At 39.9% G+C, this 25,092-nt stretch overlaps 2 protein-coding genes across 10 annotated transcripts in view; one reads left to right on the top strand and one right to left on the bottom strand.

Moving 5' to 3' along the window:
* Nucleotides 1-25,092, bottom strand: part of CMSS1 (cms1 ribosomal small subunit homolog) — a 250,557-nt gene that overhangs the window by 136,895 nt on the left and 88,570 nt on the right. The window lies entirely within an intron of this gene.
* Nucleotides 1-25,092, top strand: part of FILIP1L (filamin A interacting protein 1 like) — a 215,149-nt gene that overhangs the window by 104,967 nt on the left and 85,090 nt on the right. For 8 of the 9 annotated variants that reach the window (XM_065657263.1, XM_065657247.1, XM_065657280.1 and 5 more), the window contains one exon: nt 22,999-23,285. In XM_065657263.1, coding sequence (XP_065513335.1) covers nt 23,016-23,285 — 270 coding nt within the window. In that variant the 5' untranslated portion in view covers nt 22,999-23,015. Of the gene's footprint in view, nt 1-17,160; nt 17,195-22,998; nt 23,286-25,092 lie in introns of all 9 variants that reach the window. The other variant, XM_065657255.1, reaches the window with a different exon arrangement.

Below are 25,092 nucleotides of genomic sequence, written 5' to 3' on the forward strand. Positions count from 1 at the left end.
TCTTATCATACTGTAACACTTCAGAGTGCATACCAGATCGAAGAAAGCATTTACAAACTCGACTTGGAGGGGAAAACAAAAAAAAAGAAATTAAAAAAATCTTTCACTAAACTGATTCTGAGAAACCGATTCTGTCTTGCAAAAAAACCTCTGTGTGCCTTTGGCTGCTTCTGTCCCCACCGGAGGCAGGGCGTATCCACACATAATATATCAGGCATGTGCGTGCAGGTCTGCGGGGCAACCCTTTGCGCTTCCTTCCAAACTTGTCAAAAGGCAGTTGCCACTGTGTGCCTTACCATGTACAATATCTCAAGCTAAAGGCTGAAAAGCAAGTCAACACACAATGAATTAGCTCAATTTTGCCTACATTAAAAAACAAGCAAAACGCAAAAGTAAGCCATTTCCAACCATTTCACCTGGCTCAAGAATCAAATTGTAGCCCCATAGCACTATACCAAGATGTTCTGCAATAAATATTACACTGCTCTAAACTGAAGAAATTGCTAATGCCAACGTGGCATCATTGTTGTCAGTAGAAGACCTCCTCCTGCCCCCTTTCTTTTAAACTAGTGTCCCAGTGTCAAATGGTTATGGTTGGACTCGATGATCCCGAGGGTCTCTTCCAACTGAAATGATTCTATGATTCTAAATTACAGGTTGCCTCAGCTCCCTTGGCACCTCACAAAGGACAGTCTGGCTTTTTGGACGAGTTAAAGTCTGATAACCAGTGATACCAAACAAGTAGCTCCTTTATAAAATCCCATGATTCCGTAGTTACGGACAAGTAATGGAAAAGGCCTGAAAGCTGAACTTAGTCTAACAGAGGTGAGATGAAACAAGCTGGTTTTTGTCCCCCCAAGCCATAAACAAAAAACATCAGATGCATGCAGCATGTTAGGATACTATATTTAAAGGCCTAAGAGGTCATAGATAATTAGCAAGATGGCCAGGGCATGCTTCCTTTAAGCTGATATCATTATGTAGCATCACATTAATAGGGCTGGGGTTTTATTTTATTTATTTTTGGCTAGATTTTAAAATGTTATTTAGTGCAGGGAGGAGACAGATGGACTTGCATAAAGAAAAACTGCTGTTTCCAACAAAACTTTCAAATAAATTGATCATTACATACGTTCTAAGTCAATATTGTAATGGTTAGAACAATTTTCTGTCAAAGATCAGGTAAGTTTCATGGAAAGCAAAAGAGAAGGTCAAGAGTAACGCTGTGTTTAGCTGTTTCTGGCATCTGATCACAACCAGTATCTCTGCCACAAGAAGACAGATGAGTTGACAAAGCTCAACTAAGAACTAAGCAAAAATATTATCTTTAGCTAAATGGGCAAAATTGCCCATTTTTACAGACATTTTCCGTCCCTTCTCTTCTAAGCTGAAGATAGTATATTTCTGTGAATAACATGATGAAGGAGCAAGATCCACAGGCAAGCTGGCAGAGCACACAGGCAACAGGGAATGCATAGTATAAGACTGCCGGAGCTTCTACCCGGCATTTATAAGTTGTCAGATGCCTTCTTCTAGCTTGAACTTCTGAATAAGTATTAAAAATTCATTTAGGAAGAATCTGTTTCAGAAACCTTGTGCAAGGGTCAAAACCTTCCTGCCTTTCCTGCTCCTGAAACCTAAAGGAATCAACTTTTGAGAATTAGACATTTACCAGTAATTCTGTCTTTGTTGATTTGGCATAAGGGTGCACCCACAGAGCCAATGCCTTGCAGTTTCTATTAGCTTACATCCCCACTTTAAAGGGCAAACAAGACTTATTAAATCTTAGGAATAAAAAAAAATATATTTCCCAAACCCCAAATTTAAAATTTCTACACTATTGTTTACATTTGGTGTTCAGTTCAATTTCCTTTTTTTTTTCCATAGCTGAAATGATTAAATATATATTTACAGTTTTAATAACAATAACAATAATAAAAGAGAGGGAACTACTTAAATTATAATAGACCAGAAACATTTTGGGTTTTGAAACAATTGCAGAACTTACCCTGTTTCTGCACTCTCAAACAACAACCCGCACATATTGGCACCTAGGTGTTAAGATACAAGTAACATGTTCGTTAAGGACAAATTATCTTTGATGAAGTGGGGGAAAATCGTCCAATCTTACAAGCAGTTTAAATGATTAATTTTAGCTTTTACTTACTGATGAATTGTTGCTTTCATACTGACGTAGCTTTAGGTGCCTACAATTGGCATTATGTGCCTATTGTAAGGCTTAAGCAGAAGTACCTTATGTTAAATGGGAAAGGGGCCAGGGAGAGAACAAGGGAAGCTGGTTCTGAAGACCTAAGCAACACTAAACTTTGTGCAGAAAATCCAGTCTCAGAGAAACGAAAGAAAATACAATAAAAGAAACTACCAGATACAGCTACTTCACCTGATACATGCAGGATGATTTAAAATGTTCACAGCACCCTTTGGCAGAGAGTATCGCAACACCTTTCCTAAAACACTTGTAGGGTGAGGCATGCAAGTGTTCACTGGCTCACTCAGTTAAACAAAAGCAGGCAGCAGCAAGAAAGAAGCTTGAATCATTTTGCCAAAGCTAACAGGAAGGCAACCCCTGACAGTTCGGGTGCAGGTTCTGCTCTGGAAATCTAAGGACCAGGAAATAGAAACAAGGGAAAAGCTTCACAAAGTCTTATGAGGACTGCAAAATAATTTCCAAAAGAATGCAGAGGAAGTCTCATCCCTTGTGATACTAAAACTGGATGGAACGAAACAGTGGAAAGTAATCTAAGGAAAAAGCTACTACTGGCAAGTTGACAGGCTATATGGAATACATTTTTTCTTGCATCTCTGACTTCTATTAACATTTTTGTGGCTCTTGAGGCAGCAAGGTAGAAGCTTTCATTTATACTCCGTAAACACAAGCCAAAAGCCTCCCACGGATCCATTTGGTAACGTCAGCTTAACATGCTCAAATACACGCAGAGTTCTGACAATGAGTCAAGTTCCCACTCAAACATAAATTATGCCAAAAAACACCCAAGATTATTTCAACTAATAAACACTTGGTTAAAAAACATGTCAAATCAACTTGGTCTTTACATCAACTTAATTGCCTCTTACCACAACCATTGCCTAAGCCATAGTGTGCTGCAGGAAGCACCGAAAGATAAAGGCGACTGAAAACATTCTCACAGTGCTCCTCTGACTGTCATCGCTTCTGTGGGTGCACAGAGCTAAAGGCCCTTCACTAGGAAAAGAGTTTCTCCAGCAACCAGGCTTATGTTGTGAAAATCATTTTAAGGATGTCAATGTCCTGACTCTTGAAGACTAGAATTTGGGACCAATACCACACCAAAGTTAAGGAAAGGTCAAAGTCTTGTATCCTGTCACTGTACACAGTTTCAAAGCCCTCTCAAAATGTTGTCCTTTGATTCAACCTTCATGGTGCCATTCTTATAAAAGACATCATCTCTTCACAAGAAATGCAATACTTGAAAATATGCATGATGTTACTCCAAGTTTATACAGATGCTGTTCATTAGCATATTTATTCTCTTTATAAAACTGTGACATTTGGACTTCAGATTTTTCCAAATTCCATTCCAACTTCCCCACTGAGTTTGTATACTGAGCATTACAAAGACAACCAAAGCGAAAAATAAAAACAAAAAATTAAACACAAGGACACAACTAAAGCGCGAAGTGACTTGTGATATGTTGGCTTTATAGATCCTGAAGTCATCTTCTCCAAACGATTGTTCTTCCCAGAAATTCATTAGTAGTTACAGTAACATAGAAGGCAGAGCTGGTGTGGTTAGCTCTTGCCCAAGAGGCCTTTACAACATAAGTAGTATCTCTCATAGAGCACTCCGACAAGCGATTAGAGAAAAGGCAAATTTCTATCAGACAGATGAAAATAATACAGCAGAAATGCATTGTCAGTTAAAACACTGATTGGCATAGCATCACCGGTAGCAGTTACAGCATGGAGAAAAAGTCTGGAATCTCTTGGAGACTCTTCTATCACATTTAAAACTGTTTTTCCTGATTAAGATCGAGCCACATTTGAGAGGCAAAACTGAAGTTTACCTTTTGCATAAGAGCAAGCCTTCTTCCTCCACAACGACCACACTGAGGCTAGCCCTGCACAAATATATACTAAATTCACTCAAAACACTTCAGAGACAAAAGTTCTTAAAGACAACCCAGTTCAACTGAAAACACATGTATGCAAACATAATGTCCCGTCTCCGTGTGTATTTCCTCTTACAGAATGGTGACATGAGCTAAAATTTCATTCCCACTATGAGTTCTGGACAACTCATGGAAAGATGAATCACTGTTCTCAGTGGAAATAATGACTTGTGACAGCTGTAACTTCTGATATATAAAGTATCACATGGGCAAAGTTAGCCTGACTCCCTGCTGTAAATAATTAGTGGATTGCAACAAAATGTATTTCACTACCTAGCTTTAAAAGGCACTGGAGAATTAACAGTCTAGAGTCACGCATGTGCTACAGGATTAATGCATGAGGAAAGCCAGAGGTTGAACTACTTCCACAGCCTTTCTGACCGGGGCCAAAAGCAGATGCTTGGACAAAGACAACAACGGGAGCATCAACAGCATGATCCTTCTCCTATCATGCACTCAGCTACCATGTAAGGATTTAAGGTGCCTCCAGAACATCCTGCTAAACTGCCACAACCAAGATGATCCTCCATGAATCTCCGTAGTGAATGGACTAACACCTCTGGCCTCGATGATACTCTGTGGCACTAACCTCTAGGGTTTGACTACATGCTGTGCAAGGAAGTACTTTATTTCAATTTTGTGGCAAACCGATTCACTGAGTGTCCCTCAATTATCATGTTAGGAGAAAATAATTATTTTCATTTACTTCATGTGTGCTGCTCAGGATATCTGAGTCCTACATCGGATGCCTCTTAAACATTTTCTTTCTGATCTGAACAGTCATGGTCTAGTAGTCCTAGGAGATAGAGCATAAGTAATCTGTTGCTACCTTATATTCTATGGAGATAGGGAATCAACTGCATCTAATACCGAAAATATGTTTGCATGAAGGCATAATGATGCTTTCCTGTTTAGTTTATTTTGTTAAAGCTCTCTGGTTTCTGAACAGTGCTAGAAACTGAGTTGAAGTATTCCCAGAACAATGAATAGGGATCCCCTCTAAGACCTCTTTGTTGAGTAAATGTTGCTAATAACTACCTCAGGACTTTTTCTTAGAGATACCATTAGAAGCACCTAATTAAATAGGCTGATAAGCCATCTATTTTAATAATTTTCCTGCTACAACACTGACATAAATTCTGCAGGGCTTTAGCAAAACCAATTCCAGTATGTTGCACTGAACAAGCAGTTTCAGAAGCAACACTCATTCCTTTGGGAAGGAAGAGTATAGAACAGGGAAGGAAGGAGTTTTCATACCTCAGTGCTTAGGTACTTAACCAGCCAGCCTCTTCAGTCTCCTGCCACACCTTGTGGAAAAGCAGGGCTTCTCCTGAGCAGGAATACAGCCTTGGATTTGTTGAAGTGCCCTCTGATAGCCCCATCCCTCTTCACTGCCTACAGCCAGCTAGGCTAAGCACGTATACACAACTAGTGTGATAACCTTCCTGAATACACCTCTGCATTTCTGAAAGCAAACATTTGTCTTAAGATATCTGATTCTGGACAAAGAATCATCCTTTTTTACAAGGTGTCATGGTCTTAGCCCTTACAGCTTTCCCTCACAGGGGAGTAAGTTTGCATATGTATATATTTATGTATCTTAAAAGATATATGTATTTTATATATGTAAATACAGGACCCTTTTTGTGTCCCACAATAGAGTATAGTGCTATTTACAGACTTCCAGATGCTCTGTCCAGCTCAACCTGCATGCATAGCTTCTGTAAACCAAAGATGAAACACCAGCATTGGCAGCCACTTCCCCAAAATTGTCATACATGTTTTGATAAGGGCCTCTTTCCTCCCTTCTGACACCTTCTGCCCTCCCTCCATCCTCCCAGGCTGTCCTGCTGCCCCCAGGACACCCCATTCACAGGTGCAGGGGTGGTCTGTGCTCCAGCACACGGCAGCAAACTTGGAGCCAAGCAAGGCTGCCCACCCCGGGGAGGGGAGCACAACAAGGGCCCTTAGTACCCCTAGAATCATAGAATGTCCTGAATTAGAAGGGACCCAACAAGGATCATCAAGTCTAACTCCTGTCCCTGCATAGGACAATCCCAAAATTCACATCATGTGTCTGAGGGCCTTGTCCAGTCTCTTCTTGAACACTGGCAGGCTTGGGGCCGTGACACCTCCCTGGGGAGCCTGTTCCAGTGTCCACCACCCTCTGGGGGAAGAACCTTTTCCTAATGTCCAACCTAAATCTCCCCTGGCAATGGTGGTGAACACCATCGCTCCAGCAATTAAACAATGGCCGAAACACTGCCTTTATTGTACCTGCCAAGCCAGGGAGCAGATGACTGGGGTTCATGCATAACAAAGCAGCTGCAAATTCGACAAAGCTATTGCTTACAAGTATTGTACAAGCCCTTTGGGAAGACAGCCTTAAATCTCCACAGGGTTACGTCTTGCACAGGTGGCCTGTATAACTTCACAGGATCCTGCTCTTAATACTTTCTTCAAAGCTTGCTCACTACATTTATTACTGTAGTTCTGACTAAGCCTCCAAACTATTTTTACAAGCCCTGAACAATAGTCATCATTTAGGATCAAGTTCAACTTGCTAAACTGAATTATATCTAATCCAGATCCTTAAAATCATGCACCTCTGACAAATGCTGTTGATCACAGAACATAAAGGATATCAATCAGGATAATGTTAGTTTAAGAGATATATGAAGAACACCATAAGCAAAAAAAATTTGCCATAAGGTTTTTTCATCGTTCAGACTCTGAAAAAATGCAGTGCTCTGTAACACACTGTTAGCAACAACTTCATTTTGAAACATGCAATGCAGTTGCAGTAAGGTAAAGATGATCAGGTTTCTGAACGATCATTCTTGTGAATTTTTTCAGTGGCATTTAAGAACCCTGTCTAGAACCTAACAGGACATTAAGAAGTTGTAAATATCATTCTTCAAATAAACGAGCACTAAAACTAAAACATATTATTTGCTATTTTCAAAGACTGAAGATTTTACTCTCTTGATGGTCAGCAAAAATCAATTATTTCGCCTTATTTGTAGTTAAATAAGTTATATAAGTTATAACTTATACAAGTTAAAACAATCCCAAATCGATTCAATGTCCTGAAACAAACTCTGATGCTTAAGCACTACTATTTACCATTGAAGCATTTCCCGGAACCATACACGTTCTAAAGAAATCACTAACTAACCTTAAAGAGATGGGTAAGTATCAGCTCTGTAGCTTTAATTTGTGTAAAGCTGAAATTACGACAAAAACAATCTCTCTATGCAATTGCTCCGAGGATAAATTTACATAGTTTGTTTTAGGCTCATGCAAGGTAAGAAAATAATTATGAACGTGTATGATAAAATGGTTTGCTGTCATTATTAATATCAGCATTGTGAGCCACAATCTACCACACTGTTACCATACATATGCATTTCTTCTTTATTTTTCCTTCAGTTCTAACCCTAAAAGCCAAACTGGACACTCAGTTTTACTTACAGGTATCACAAATATTCCACCCCTCTCCTATCCCAGTGAATTTTTTTTTGTTGGAGTTTGGTGGGGATTTTTTGGTTGGTTGGTTTTGGTTTTTTCCCTTTTTTCTTCTTTTCTTAGGGCTATATGTCAAGAAAATGACTAAACCTTAAAGTAAGGAGAAAACACCTTACTGTCTCTAGATTTGTTTCTTTAATTAATGAATATCCTCGTTTTAACAATAGACCTTTAAAAATGCCAGATTTTGAAATGGCCCAGACTATACTCAAAGCAAAATAAATGTATGCAGTTATGCTAGCAATGAGTCAAAAAATACAGTCTCCAACCCTGTAGTCCAATCTTACATATGCAGCCCCACAGACTTTCATGGGCCTACCTGCACAAGGAAAGCTTGCAGAACACTACCATATGCCCTGGGTTTACTGGGTATTTGGTATTAAACGATGCAGGACAGATTCTAGCCTTTCATTTAAAAGCCCTTCCTTTCTTTCTCTCCAGAAATCTATTTGAGCAGAAAATTTAAGGTTTTGGTGTCAGAGGAATGTTAGGATCTGTGATCGTTCCTGTAGATAGATAAACAGATTTCTTTGCACATACAGGAACAACTAGCTATTCACAGCTGTGTATCATCATAATCCACTCTGCTGTTAACACTTCTTAAACACTTATTCACTCACTCAAAACAGAATTGAGTGGAACAGAGGGCTAAGAAAAGTTATCTTCCTAGAGAAAGAATGTAAATACTATTAATGCGTGGGAACATGTGATCACTACACACACACCTGCTGCATGTTAAAATGACTCTTTTACAACCACTCAGAAATCAAGTGGGGGACTGCTTTTGATTTTTTTTTTAATGCTAAGCAAATATTCACAAGCTAATTTACATGTCAGAAGTTTGACCAGGAGTGTCTTTTTTATATATATCTAGGAGAGAGGTCTGTACCTACATGACATAGAATTAGGAGGATACATTCAGATGATGAGGTGCCCAGGTACTTTCAGAAGTGGCATTAATCCACTGACTTAATGTATAACAAATTACCACTATTTATGTACAGAAGAGGCACGGTGCTCTCAGGAGCTAAATATTAACTTCAGATAAAATAATTTCAGTGAAGTCTTACTGAGCAGCAGCTCTAAGGAGGCCCTCTGTGCCTGCAGGATATGACTCATTGCTTCGCTAGGAAGGACTTGAATGGATGCAAATGCAATGGAATGAAATGCAAATATTTATAGTCATCTGTCCAAGCCCTCCTTAACACACCTAAAGAACTGTAGACCTGTCCTCAGCTGCCAAGGAAACACCAGTGGAACGTAATGTAATTGCCATGGAGACCAAAAAAAAAAAGCAACTCCAACAGGACTTTCTTGGTAGATAAACCCATTTATGATACCTGCTGCTCAGGGAGCAGTTTCTTTCCAAATCCTCTCATGGAAACTGCAGGGTTGAAGACGGGCAGCAGAAGGGTCCCTGCTGCGTCCCTTGGGTCCCACCTTGCCTCTGCCTAGTTCCACACTGTCACTGGCCATCAAAGAGGCAGGTGGACAAGCCTTCTGTGAGCCTCTCCAGCACCAACACACACGTAATAGAGCTCCAGCAAAACACGGGACAACCAGTGTCAAGCAGCTAAGCTAGATGACACCAAAAGATTTTGCTTTAATTGCCATTCTTCCAAAAAGATAAACAGGTGTTTTAACCAGGCTTTTCAGAGAGGCCTGTAGAGGGGTGAGAATGACGAAGAAGGCCTCCAGACTTCATTGTTCCCTTAGGACCTCTCTGGACATCAGAACTTTGTAAAATATTCATATAGATGCATCTGTTTATGTCTGCAAAATCCCCTTCCTCAACTCCCACTAGCCACTGGCCTAGCAATCGGCCACAGCCATATTTTGCCTGAACAAGGGGAAAAACAAAGAGAGGAACAAATAACACTATGTCCTCTAAGCCACCTCTCGAGCATGCCTTGCCCTTGCCGCTGAGGACTGAACTACAGTATAATCAAAACCAGGGTGAAGTCACAGCTGCAGCCACAATCAACAACATTTGCCTTTACATATGAACCTCGTGTAGCAAAATCATGAGGTCCTTTATGTAGCAACAAAAGGAATACAAGAGTTTTCTCCATTTGCCCTGTGTCAAAGATGAGGTGTTGGCCTCAAGACCAAATTTCAAACAAGGGGGAAGGAAAAACAGAAGAAAACACAGGTAAGGACACAGAGGAGGTACATCTACTGGGCTCACCAACCTCCATTCCACTTCCTTTTTTCTGTGAGGAGGCAACTTAACTTCACTGCTTTTAAGAAACTTCCTATTAGAAAGCTGCAGTTTCCAGTGCATTTTTATTGCATTTTCCAAAGTTGCGTCATCAGACCAGGGCATATTCCTACAGGAGCTGAAGGTCCAAAACTGTAAGCTGCTACAATAAATAATAAAGAATGTTGTGGCTAGTAAAACCTGTAATCTGAACACATACAAAAATTAATTTCACTGTGTATGGTTTCTGGTCAAACTCTGTGCTTTTCACATTTTCCTGGCAAACACATATAGTCACAATTACCAATTCATATGAACAATAAAAAAAAAAAAAAAAGCCTCCACTCAAAGTCATAATTTTACTCTGGCTTACTGAAGGCAATAGTCAATCTTAATGAAAAAAAAATTCAAAACCTAAAAATTAACTACAAAGCTGACTTGAGAATCTACCTGGAAACTCACATTTCCTTTGTGTGGAGGAGAACGTGTGCCAAATAATTAAAAAAAATCCTGCTGCCACAAAATCAACAGGTAGAACCGAGATAAATAGGAACAAAACAAAAGAATAATAAAAGCCAAAGAACACAAAATAAAAGCCTGCAAAACAATGAAAAACAGAAATCCACATTCCTGTCACAAAAAGAGGTTTTGATTCAAAATACCAATGCGGCACTAACTTCCACTTCCACCAAAGCCTAGAAATTGAAATTTTCAAAATTTCTTAGGAGTACCTTGTGACCCTAGGGCACTCTTGTCAAAGTTATGCAACTTGTCACCGTGAATCACGGTGAGAGCTCACAGGCAGCATTTGTGGGGTTGGATGAGAGGGATACAGGGCACCACCAGTAAGTACTCTTGGCTCAGAGGTGAGAAGAGAACTCATGCCATTCACCCCGATGGCAGCATCCCTTCCCTTCCCTAAATCCCAAAACCTGAAACCTCTGTTCCACAGGAAATAAGGTCTAATCCACGTAGAAAGGTTACAGTGACAGAGGACTGCAGATCTGAGAGATTTTGTTTCCATTAAACTCCTGGGAAAGAATGATAAGGCGTATTTATCTAATTTATCCAAATTTTTCTCTTGGATATTAAATATGGAGAATGTGGGCGTGAGGAGCAGAGTAAGGAATCTTTCACGGCCATCTGCATGTTGCTATTTTGTAGTTGCAGTTGGAAAAGGAAAATGCCAGAGCAGATTTCTTGCACAACTAAAGATCAGCACAGTCAGAAAAATTATGTTAGACAATACACTTGGGTATTGTCATTAATGAGAAAAAAAAACACCAAGGAAAAATAACATGAAATCACACTGGGTTTGTATTGAAGAATACAAAGAAAAACTACATTTCTCCAACTATAGGAACTCAGAGTATCAAATCACAGAATGTAATGAAGTTCTGAACTTGAGAGTATATAAGGAAAATGCAGTCCAGGGCTAAACGAAAACCCCAAAATCTAAGAAAAAGAAATCTGAGTGATTTCATTTCTGATCAGGTAAACCAACGAAAGGTTACTGTCTGATTTCTAGACAGCAGCAGAATATTGCCATTGATGGAGCTGGTATGAAAAAGTTTGGTTTAAACAACAATTAGAAAAACAAAACCACACACACAAAACCAATAACTCTGACGCCTCGGTTTAGATACAAGCCTGAAGTCCTACCTAGTACTGTTCACAGATGCTTCACGCCAGCATGACAAAAACAGTGAATTGCTATTCTCAACAGTTTCTACGAGTTAAGTACTCTCCACTACAAGACAGCACATACAGAATTGGTCTCAAGTATAAAAGATGAAGTTCTTGAAGGCAAACAGACATTAAGAAAAACATAAGAAAGAAAACCCAGGACTTTAGAACAACAGAAATTAATCTAAAAGCTTTCTAAAGGTGGGGAATTCCAGATTAGGGAGAAGTTCACAAACTTTCAAAGCTTGGCTAATTTGTGTTATGTGTTGCTTAGATACAAAAACAGACAAGAAGGGATTTTTTGATAAATCAAACAAAAAACAACCAACCAAGCAAAAATCCCCGATCTACAATTTCTGAGAAGCCCTGAAAGCCGTATCTGGACATTTCACATAGCTTCAATAGCCACAAAAGCAGATAAAATTGCATATTTAAAAATGTCCATCAACTCACTCTTACACAGAACTCTTGAACATGCACTGCTGAAGACAATTGTCTGAAGTAGAGCATCCCACACAATATTGTGGGAAAAACAACAGAACTGGTTTTGAGAAGTTGTTTTATTCATGTCTGTCTTGGTAAAATTAAGGGGCATCTGTGGATTTCCCGACCTCCTCTTTTTGCAAACAAGGTATCTTCTCTCAGAGTAGGTTGCAAATGATTAAATCAATATAATAATGATCTTGATTGTCTTAGCCAGCTCTCCATAGACATGAGTTCACAAGAGAGGCAGCCATGCAGCTTCCTCAGACGTTAGTAAAGACTTTTGATCTTTCTTTGAAGAAACATTTCTCAGGATATTTAAAAGTCTGTGGTTTATTTTCATGTGTGAGGAAAAGCAACACTGAGGCGAACACTCCCACACAAAGAAATGTCTCAACAAAGCTACTCTTGTCAAAAATACCCTTTAAGAAAATTAACATATATTCACTTTGAAGGTGTACATTTTAACTCTGTAGTCCTCACTGTGGTCTCTGCTGCCTGTTTCAAGACTCATGGATGTATGGCACTCCATGCAAACAGCAAGCAGATAAAAAATATGAGGGAAATGGAGATGGCTGCAAGGGTTAAGAAGTTTGGGTCTTGCATACCCAAAGCAATTACTCCAAAGTAACAAATTAACTTACACTAGATAACATATACTAGATAATCATTGCTTACTAACCATACATTTTTCATTGAAAACAAAAGCAACGTACTTCATCTTTGTGTACTGCTCTTTTTCTAGAAGCTGATAAAGGACCGCTTATTTTGTATTTGCCACGTGCACCAAGTGCAAGAGAATTACATAGACACACACTTGGTACACAAATATCTTCTTTCAAATGGTGTGTGTGTGTGCATAGAGACAGACATACACACTGAAACACAAGAAATACCATTGGTTTCTTCCTTCTCTTTTGCCAACAGCTATTAGAGCTAATAATATCATAACACTGTATTTCTTCAATTAGATTCTCTTTAGAGTTGTGATTATAGGCAGCTTTTCAAAATGACCTTGTATGTCACCAGCATGTTTAAGCGCATATAAGATGACTGTTTGCCACTAGCACTTCTTTGCCAGAGTCAAGTTACCTTCCATCAGAAAGGAAGGAACATATGACAGGAGACACACTGGCCAGTGAAGCAATGTTTGTATGTGCACGTGCAGATGCATAGGCAAAGTTAATCACTGAAGTCAGAGATGTAAAAATTGCACCAAATTGTGTGAACTTCTTTTGTCTTTTTTTCTTACAGACTTCATTATATTTGGGGTTTCCTTCTTATTACTTTGAAAAATAGTTTTAAAACTAAGAGATCTGTCACGCTATTAAAAACATTGGAAAAAGATATTGCATTGGAAGTATGCTATTTCTGCTCAGATGATTTAAATAGAAGATTGTGTTCTCATTTTGGGGATGACAGGAAGTTTTGAGAAGTGGGAGGCAGCACCATAAAAATGAGATTGTTTTTAAAAACCTGGTATCACAAAACTCACCTTGAAATATTTATAAGATTACCGCACAATGATGGCATTTTGGCTACATCTAGTCTGCTGAGGAAAGCAAAAGAAGTGTAGGCAATAACCTATATTGTCAGGAAGTCAGAAATAGGTGCTTTTGCTCGCTCCCCGTTTACCAGAAGCATGTTCAACCTGGGGAAGGAACAGCACATACCTACCAGCTGAGAGACAAGCAAACACGTGGAAGACTTAGAGAGCCCTGTGCACTGAGAAACTTCGCCTGCATTTTAAACTCCGTACTTGCACAAAGTTAATTCCACTGCTGGGTCAATACCTTCAGATATGTTTGCACTGTGTGTGGCACAAGGAGATACTGATCTTCATCAGGGCCTAAGATTTCGTTGAGTAAGTCTCTAGTAAGAAGGGGGAAAGGAAAGGCCAGAAACATAGATATTGGCCTGAGAGGTGCATGGATCTCATGTGAAAGTCAGGAATTAGACATGAATGTTTGAACTATATCAATCTGCAAAACCTAAAATAAAAAACCTGCAACACATAAAAGCCAGTAAAAACCTTCAGTAAAGCTGAAAAAAACCGCAAACAACAAACAAACAAAAAAACCCCACAACGACCCCACCATTCAGTAGGCAGCAGGTATGTGATATACCATATAGAAAATATTGGCCTGTTCTGAAACCCAAAAAACTTTTGGTTTGGATTTTTTTCTTTCTGTTTTCAATCTTGCATGTTGTTATTTTACAAATAGCTAGCTAGCCCCTTCTCAAGTCCCCAAATACCCTACTTCAGCTATCGCTTGTGAGATTTACATGACACCCACCATGCTAAAAACTATCTGGTTTATAAGTCTTCAGCTTCATGAATACCCCCAGAACAGACGATTCTGGGAAAAAGCCAAAATTTCCAGTGTAGTCTTCCTAAATATAGCCTGAGCTTGTTTCTCTGTGGCAACGAGCCTGCGCTCTTTGTCTATCCAGGGGTCCCATCCTGAACCACTGCCAATTTCAAACAAGCCAGAGAGAGGCAAGATACGACATTTCTACAGATTTCACGGAAACTGGTGCCTGTAGAAAGAGTTGAGAGAGAGCCTCAATGAGGAAAAACTGAAGTGTGGTATTCAAACTCAGCCACAGCAGCTGCTGCCTTTGCCTTTCTATAGGCATAGATCTACAGAAAACTAGGCTCCATTAGTATTTCTCTCTACACAGCTTCTTGCCTTTTTTTTTTATTTTTTAAATATATACTTGGTCATACATACTACGATACTTAACCTAAATTGGAGCTGAATTACCCTGCTATGTAAATGTCTACAGTCTAGTTACTTTCAAGATATTCAGGAAAAGGATGAGTTTCAGTTCCTTAACAGAAAGGAGCATTTTCTTTTCATGTAGCACTATTTCCCATCTTTCTTTTGGATAATGCTGTAATTACAGAGTAATTATGCATTGGAGCCAAAATCACAGCAGCTGAATAATAAGTATTAAATGACAACCACTGAATTAAATAACGTTAACTGCTTCTTATGCACATGAAAAGAGAAAATTCTACACTTGGAAAGCAAATTCATATAACTGAAATTGAAGCAGCTGAGTTTTATTTCAGTGTACTTTAACAATAAAAATCTATCATACAGACAAGTGCAAGTGTCATATTTTTTTATTTAGAAACAGAGAAAATGGCATTGCAGAGTTTAGCTTTTCAAACACCTAGATCTACCTGATGCTACAGTAACATTGTTTCACATGTACCAAAAATCTCTCTTTCATTAATCCTTACAAATAATCCACTTTTGGTGTCTACTTACAAAACAAGTGTGAAACATTTTACTTTAAAAAATAAAAGAAAAAACAAACCTAAACCCAAGGAAGCAGACATAGAACAAGTTCCCCATATTAATACCTCCAAAGCAATTCAGTGCTACTGCATAAAATTCCCCACAGCCCTCAGTTCCCAGAAGTAGAAAGTTAAAGAAATTCTAGCTATTTTAATTTTGATTCCTCCTCAACCTTTTGAACCCATGAAAACTTGGGATTATACTAGTGCTGCCTCCCCACAGCAGCGCATTGATGCCATGGTGCACATAGAACTTCAGAGTCATTCTCCCATTAAAACTAAAACCTGAGCTGCACATGGTGGCCTTCCAGCATGTGTAGTACTCCACCAAGAAGACAATCACCTCACACAAACCGACTGTGTCTAGCCTATTTGCTACACAAACTGCATACATATAATGTAATAAATACCCTGTAACTTTCCAAGACTACCATGAATTTAGCAAAACGCTGGACCACAAACTAGGAGAGCTGAATTCCTGTGGAGGAGAAAGAAGAGTAGTTTACCAGGAGGAAAAAGTGTTGCAAGTGCCTTTGAGTGTTAGGTATGGTCAGTTAGTTGTTAAACAGTATGACCAGAGTAAAGGGTCAGAAAACTCTAAAAGTATTGATTTCTGAGCTGGAACCTCTGTGGAATCCATGTGTTTATTTGAGATTTCAGAACAGCTACTCGGTTTTGCTGAAGTAATGTTATGTGACACAGCACAGAGCCCAAACTCTTGAGTTTCTCATGGATGACCACAAAGAGGTCTAGTACCCAGACACTTGGTTTTACGGACCATCTGAAGAACCCCACTTAGAACAAGGTTTGACATCTCTGAATAGGAATATACATTCCTAATCATATTTTTCCAATATGAAAATTCCAAGTATGTTCCAAGTGATCCGTTTATGCTTTCATGCAGAGCTCTGTGAATGGGCATGCTTTAAACTGCCACAGTATAAACTCAAATATGCAGGCGAACACCACCTGAGCCTCGTCTGGAGATGGGCTGAGACTGGTTAATCTACAGGAAGGGTCTAACTCAAGCTCTAGGCCACAAAACCAGCAACTGGCCACATGGTACAGGCTCTTTTCTCTATTTCCATGCACAAAATCCCATGGTGTCTGTGTGTGTGTGTATATATATATATATATATATATATATATAAAAAGTCTTAACCTATATATATATATATATGTATGTATGTGTATATATATAGGTAGAGACTTTACAAGATCACAAGTTCACACACCAATCCTGAAATGACAGACAACTGACACAGATACATTCTTCAAAAGGAGCTGGTGAAAACCTCCTACAGACACAGCCCTCTGAAGACGACTGTAAGGCTGTACAGACCTCATACGCAAAATGGACTTGGAAAGATCTTACCTAGCCACAATCACTGCATGTGTGCAAAACGCTACGGGATTGGAAGGAGATGGAGACAACAACAGATGGTGGAAATTTCACAGTACCTTTACCATCAGCAGAGTAACACGACAACTCTCTAACACAGTCCAAAAGGCATCTTACTGTCTCAGAAGAGGTTCCTTGTCTCCAAGGGATGAGAAATCTGACTTGTGGTCAGATAAACCAAGACCAGCACAGAAATGACATCCAGTTCTCAACCACGCACTTTTCCTGTCTGGAGCGTTTACATGGTCTGTTGAATCCAGGTTTTCTTCCCATTTGAGTAATTGCTGTTCTTGCAGGATCCCCAAGGGCTTTAAAGACCAAAATTTGACAATATCCCATGAGAGGGGAAACAGACTTATAATTTATTTTTTCTCCCTGCAGCTCCGCATGCCAACAGATGCATCAGGCTACACAGGTAAGCATTGCTGCATCTGTTTTCCCAGATAAACAGCTTAATCTTGCAGTTTCTGTGCCAGGATGGAAACACTTCACAGAATCACAGAATGGTTGGGGTTAGAAGGGACCTCTGGAGATCATCTAGTCCAACCCATCTGCTTAAGCAGGTTCACCTAGAGCAGATCACACAGGAATATGTCCAGGCAGGTTTTGAATTGTCTCCAGAGTCTTACCCCAGAGTCCCTGGGTGAAGAACCCATTAAGGGAAAGAAGTCTCTTCTCACTTACTGCCCAGCCTATATATCAAAACAGCACAAGAGTCTACTGTGAATAAGAGCACAGCCCAAATGAGAAAGTCAGCCGTGGTACAATGGAACATCCCTCTGGACAGAAGCCCTTGCAAACGGTTTTCAGGAAAATGCTAAAACAGTCTACCCCCCCAAAAAATGGGCTGGATCTCTGGAAGTGGTGCAAATCTACCACAAAGCAGCATGTTCCCACTCAGGGGAAGGATGAGAAGTCCTAAACACATTCTGCCAGAAGACGCCAGTTCCACAAAAGGCTCAGTGTTGCTATGAGATGGCCAGATCCTGGTATTCCAATTAATAAGATGACCTTTTCATCTTCTCCTGTGGTTTAGTGTGGCTCAATTGCTGACCCACAGGCCACAACTAGGACTACAGAAGGAGAAGGCGGCAAACCTGTGCTTTCTCTGGTGGAGGATATAACGTGGCCTGGCCACAAGCCCCATCCTGTGCCTGGATACTACCTGACACACAGCCACACAAAAAGCACCAGAACAGGGACAGGAGATCAATTTCTCCTTAAGGCATGTTGTATGTGTGGCACTAAGCTGAACATGATGCTTCAAAGTAGCTTTTACTACACTGGAAAGAAAGAAATGTCGTGTAGGGTTGCAGTAACTAAGGTGAGACCACCACATTCATAGTGATGGGCAGTTGGTTGCAGACCTTACAAAAGACATCAGGCGCTTCATGCTCTCCCATTACACTGTCACGCTGAGCAATCGCATCTCAACTCCTTCTAGAAGTCAGTCTGTTGGTAGGAGTCCTATCAATTTCAGCAAATCAAAAGCATTGCCGCATCCCTTTAAGGGATGTTAAAAACCAGAAAGACATAATTCCTTGCTTAGTCACGGATTTTTGGAAGAAATGGCAATTTCTAAACTATTCAGGATCCTTACCCTGGGATTAAGGGAAGATTTGGTCCTGTGAGGGATTTTCTTAGCTCATAAGTCAATCACGGACTAAAGGGAAAACACTAAAGGAAAAAATAGATGGAAAAAAAATGGCTGTTTCTTAAAACCCTATGGTGTCTGTGGTGAAGTCATCTTTGAAGGATATTTCAGTCTTTTCCACAAAAGTGCGGGGATTTCTGAACAACCTGCTTGTTCACTGCTGCCAAAGAGACAAATGCAGTTTCATCTCCTCCAGAATATGATTGAAAGGGTGGAGACCAAGTTAACATTATAGAAACATTTGGTCATTTATTCATCTGGCTCTTCAGAAAAATATATTTTGATCCCTCAGATTACTTGCTGATCACCAAGAAGAGGAAAATTTCTCTTCTATATGCAGAAGGACAGCATACACATCCAGAGATGAGCAAGCTCTTTGAAAAACAGAACGGAAAACAAACTATAAAAAGAACAAGAACACTTAGAATAGATTCAAACTTTGCTGAGTATGTTACTTGCAATAATTTGAATTACCAGAATGTTTCAATGCAACCTATTCTTACTCCATTTTGATTCTGGTACCAGTCTACCAAGCTGCACTGAATCTGATGAGCCTGGGAACCGTCACCTTGTGACTTCAAGCAAGACACCACTGCAAAAATCTCCAGCAAAACAGACACCTCATAACATGAAGAACAGTGCAGAACACAGGCCATGGGCTCTTCAGTTGGCACATTTGCAGTTAACTAACCTCTGTAAAGTACCCACACTGCATAGTGGTCTGTGATTTCAGGAGACATGACTTCATGGACCTGGACGATCCTTTCAATCTTCTTTTTTTTTTTTTTTTAATGCAAGCAGATATCAACTAGATGTAAATAAAGCATCATATGAGAATACTGACAAGTAACTTTCTTTCCTCTGTTCCTGTAGCTACAATCCCTGCTGTATAGTAATTGATCCAAAACAGATGCAAGATCAGAACTGCAAGGCACACAACCAAATCGTCTCCCCTGCTTTCTTCTTTCTTAGCAGTTGCTGCTTACTGTTTTCTAAAGTACCTTACATTGCCATCCTTCTTGCCGATAGAGAGAAACAAGGCTTTAGTTAGCTTCTATACAGAAGTTTGCTGCAAGAGGCAAGAATCAGTCCTCCAGGAGAAACCACAGAGACTCTGTGACCTACAATCCCTGTTACAAGAAGGAACACTTCTTGCTTAGCTCATTTTTTCAAGACAGCTTCCTTCTGCACAGACCCCATCAATATGTAATTTGAAGTGAAAACTGGCTGAGACACAGATATGCAAAAAGGCAAATTTTCCACTCATTAGACTAATCTTGAGACCCTGGGCTCAGGAGGGATGAGACATCTTTTTGGGTGCCTTGAAACAACTGATATACACAAATTCTATGAGCCAATTAACATTTTTACCTTGGGGAAAAAAAAGTTGCTGTTCATTAACTTTCAAGAACATGGAAAGAGTTGTTCAAAGTAGAAAATAACCCAACATACCAAAACATACTGCTGGAAAATTTCAAATGGCCTTGCTTCTCTCTTGAATGTTACACTAGGGCCATTCAAGGGCTTAATAACATTGCAGAAAACCAGCATCCTCTGGACTAGAACAGATCATCTTTCTGCCATGGTGCAAGGGCACGACACAGCAGCTGATATTCTGTGTAAAATGTCAGGTGCACTTTGAGGGTTAGTCCCTTAGATGGTGTCAAATCTATGGGGTCTGGCAATTTGAACGTGGTGAGGAGTTTCAAGATAGGTGGATGGATGCTTATTTTTGTCCATTTTTGAGGTTCTGCTTTGCTTGCTGCACCAGCAGCTACACTGTCGGTGGTAATTTGAAGCTGTGAATGGCTCTTCTGTTACTCATACCTCCATCCTTGGATGACCACATTGGCACTAACATCCTTACGTAAACAGACAACACTACGAATAATATGAATGCCAGTCAATATACAGGTAATAAGAAGGCTTAAATAAATCAGCAGAGAAAGAATACGTTAATAAGGCAGTCTACTAGTACAAGAGCATTTGCACCTCTCTTGTCAGCTACATTCAATTACCCATACAAAAAGTGCTTAAAACATGCATTTAGTATGCCACTTTGGTTTCTGATCATTCGGATTAATTGCTAAATCTGATAAACATTTGCATTATCAGATTCAATTGCAGGCATTGGCATTCAGGAATGTCAGAACAAAATGCAAGTAAAGTGTACGTAACAACTCTGCTCAACAAGAAAAGAAGACAAATCCATTCTGAGACACTTCAAAGGCACCATCTCCATAGAAGAGTAATCTATTTGGCAGGTCAGCTGGCCTCCTCAGGGACCAAGTGACTTTTGTCAGTGCAATAAGGACTGATTTACCTGATTAAGGAGGCACAACAAGCTTAAAAGGGAGTCACAGCTAGCGCTCTGCAGCTGAGAAATCTGTGCGCGGCATGTGGCCTTGAAGCCAACAGCATGTGTACAGTGTAAGAGAAAATGTGGGGAAGGGCGTCCTAGGCAGGGTCACGAGACTACTGTCCTTTCAAGTCCAGGATCCTGCTTCGAGGTGCAGCCAACTCACAAAGCTTGAAAAGGTACCAACCTCTTCTTTATGCACTAGTTCCTCTTCCCTTCTGCAAGGAATGCCATATTGACACTTGACAACAAGTTTGACAGTAGCTTGATGTGCAATTGAGACTCCTGCTGCACCTGGCGTGCAAAAGGGGAAAACTGCAAGGCCTCCTACTTATGCATTGCACAGCATCCCTCTGCTTGCAGCATAAAAGTGCATGGACAAGCTCAGAGTGCATTCAGGTTACCTGATTTAACTCACAACTCCTGCATTTGATTTTATAAATGCTAGGCCAAGCAGGCATTCAGCATTTTATGCTCAAAGGAAACCAACAGTCTTCTTCCAAATTAGTAACAGTCTGCAAGCAAGATGCAAAAGGTGAGGAAGCCTAATAAGCAGACTACAACGAACAAAGATAAACTACATTCAACTGAAAAGGCAGGATGAGAAACAACTTAAACTAATTATCATCAGCTAACACCACTGGTAGCCTGCTATGAACAGCTCTTGGTTTCCTACATTCACTGTAACAAGCTCCCACCCTAACCCAACACTGTTGATGCACAGCTTCACAAAACAGGTTCCAGTGCACACTACCAGACAAATCTGACACACCTGGGTTTTTGGAGACCTGGAGAAACAAGTTTTTCTTATGAAATATGAGCTATTACGAGTGCTTTAAATTAGACTAGAAGAGACTTAAGCACTACAGAAAATGTCACTTGCTTTTCTTGTAATGTTTTTGATAAACTCTCCCCACTCCCAGACATCATCCATTACAAACAAAAAGCTTCTTCCATCTCTTCTGTTCTTATAAAAAAAACCAACCAAACAAAAAAAAACCAACAAAGAAGTATTTGTAGTGTTCAGTGAAAAAGTACCACAATTAAGGAGTGAAGTCACAAAGTTTAGGATTTAGAGTCAGAACCTGGTGAAAAGGGAAGCTCTGAAAGAACTTTGTCAGCCACAGGTTTGCAAGGCCAAAAAGCTGCAGCACAATTATCTCCTGCTTACCATAGGCCACAACAATTTTCTAGACCTTTCAGCAATTAGCTTTGAGGTTTAATAAGAAAAATTGTGCCTTATTTGTACTTGGAACATGTTTAATTTCACCATTGAATCACATGATCAGGCTTTTGTCTGCTAGATTGTATCCATGACCACAGTTTTCCTGTAGAGGTAGACTATAATCCATTCACACCTTAATCTGAGTGGTGATAAGCAACACAAGAGTTCCTGAGGTTAATCAATATTTATACAACGTTAGTCATTTATCTGCAAAGGCATTAGACTATGTTTACTTAACAGTGGTACTTCAAAGGGGCCTAGTTAGGACAGGTCTCCCTTTGGTCCGGTACTACCACCCCTAGAGTGCTAGAGTCTAGCACTAAGGGAGTAGTAAGGTTTCATACTACATGGCTATTGTGAGGAGGCAATCACGATCAGCAAGGTAGTTTGGTTTTGGGGATGTTTATGATGAGGCTGACCCCTTGCAGTCTGGATGTGCTAACCCCTACATTTTGCCAAACACAGTGAATGCAACTGCGTAACTCATAGTAGTGGAGGACCACTTCTGTGCTCCCCCTTGAAAAGACAAAAGCAAAACATGGCTACACAATAAGGCCTGGGATCTTATGGAATTGGAACAGAAAGATTTTCCCAGTGAAAACCTTCTAAACCTAAATTTGCCTCATCACAATAAGTATCTACCTGAAAGCTGAGGTAGGCGCTGTCTCGCAGATGGGAAATATGGTCCGGGTGACATACACAGAACTGCTGCTAAAGTCGCTGCCTTTGCAAATGTTGAGGAGGGAATTGTTACAACTGCGTAAGACCAGTTAAACTCACGTCACTACAGACATCCAGCAAGGACCACAGCCCAGTCCTGGTGGCTTACATGAGGTTGCCAGCTTCTAAAAAATGATAAACAGCCTTGTGTGGGAGGGAAAACTATAAATCTGGAGAGAATAATACCTACCATAAATTACAGTAATAGTTTTATAATCTCTACTAGTTAAAACAATTACTTTTTTCCCCACCTTCCTTCAGCTTCAGAGGTATAAACCATGCGTTCCAGAAGTAACAACACAGAAAGCCCAACCAGACCAAAGCTGAGCCAGCAAAGACCAAAAGACCACCATAAAGAAGAGGTTGGTTACAGTGGGAGAGGAAACGTGCAAAGAAAGCAGGAGGAGAAGGATGATGTAGCCCAAGCCAGTACCATCCTAAGAAGCCCTAAGGCAGAGAAAAAACAAAGAAGTCCTTTCAAGAAAAGAGAGGATCTCTCTCGTGATGACTTGCTATTTCTTCTTAGTGTCCTCGAGGGTGAATTACAGGTGATTTCTTGTTTTATTTTATATCCCAGATTAAAACACACTTCACCACCCCCACCAATTTACCACAAAGACATGCTGCTTTCATGTTAAGGAAATTTGCTCCCTGCTTAATTTGATACAGAAGGCCAAATGTAAACTGGAAAGTACATAAAAGCATAAATTATAGCTATTATTATAGAGATCGGCCAGAAAAAGTGATCTTTACACCACTCCTAAATGCAAATAAAATTTACTCACAATGTACCTTTTATCACACTAAAAACACTCATGGTCCACTGTGAAGGATCACGTAACTCTCAAAGCAGAGCACTCAGAAAACTACCCTACTGTGCTGCCTCTTTCTAAGCACTTCGAATATAAAGTATTTGTCACTGTAAAACCTATATGGAGAACACATTAGAGACCTTTAAGAAGTTACTTAATTACTTCTTATCACCCCTCTCCTATGAAGTCATGAACATTACTCCCTATGAATCAGTATGTGCCAGATCACAAGAAGTAACTCACTCTGCAGTATTCTAACATCTTTTGCTAGAAAAATCAAAAGAGCTCTTTTCTTTCCCATAATATGAAGCATAAGCATTGCATGCCACTCAGCCCACAAGATACTGGATTTGGAAGAGTGAGCATTTTTCTATCTGGAAAAGGAGCCAGCTGCCAAATAGTAAATGATGCTTAACCTGGTCAAACATAATTTCAGGAAGTGGCAACCAGATTTCCAGTGAGCAGAGAGATTTCTGTGGCAGGCTGACTGCACAGAAGTAGTGTCAGCCACTTAAAACTGCTCACAGGCAGAGGGAAAAACAAACTGGCCAAAGTGGCATAATTGAGTGTATCACATGTTTTCAGAGCTCATTACCTAGAACAGGGGTGTCAAACTCATTTTCACCAGGGGCCACATCGGCCTCGCGGTTGCCTTCAAAGGGCCGAATGTAATTTTAGGACTGTAAAAATGTAACTACTCCTCTTTGAAGGCAACCGCGAGGCCGATGTGGCCCCCGGTGAAAATGAGTTTGACACCCCTGACCTAGACAGTACCTGGATACTTCGGTTCTTACCGTATCTCTATATACTGGCATAGTAATACGTATATGCTTAACAGAACACACATGCAATACGAATATGTCCCAGTCTCTTGGGGGTAGATCCGAGGCAAACGTCTGCAAAACATTTCATCATGCAAACAAAACTATTTCCATGTTTGCAAAACATTTTTCTCCTGCTCACTTGTCCTTTCTTAATTTACATTACAATGCAGATGTCACACACTCCTCCAAAACAGTTCCCTTTTCTTCTCAAAAAATAAATGTGTGCGTACATATATTTATATACGTATATCACACGCATACTTCATTATGCTGGTGTAACACAAATGTATATATATTTAGAAATATATATGAACACACAAACACTTCAATTCTTAAGATTTAAAACCGGAACAGAGTAAAATGAGAAACTGGAAAACAATGAGCATGACGTGAACTTTTTAAATCATGTCCAACATTCCAAAGGAAGCATTATGAATGAAAAAAATGAGAAGCCATTTTTTACTCCTAATTTTCCACCACCTGTACTGCCAAGCCAAATCTCTGAAGATCAGCTGTCAATCCAACTATAATTAAGTTTCAAAGTTAGATGCCATTACTTTCTGGCTCCAGAACATTCAAGATGTTCAAATATCACTCTTCGAGGTTTTTTCCACAATGATAAGGATTAGAAATAGATTATTTTATATATTTTTTTAAACACAGTCACAAGTAGAGATACAGAAGTGCTCCAGCCAATAGCAGTCAGACTGGAAGTGTTA

The sequence above is a fragment of the Caloenas nicobarica genome, chromosome 1, assembly GCF_036013445.1.
Source record: "Caloenas nicobarica isolate bCalNic1 chromosome 1, bCalNic1.hap1, whole genome shotgun sequence".
Classification (NCBI taxonomy): domain Eukaryota; kingdom Metazoa; phylum Chordata; class Aves; order Columbiformes; family Columbidae; genus Caloenas; species Caloenas nicobarica.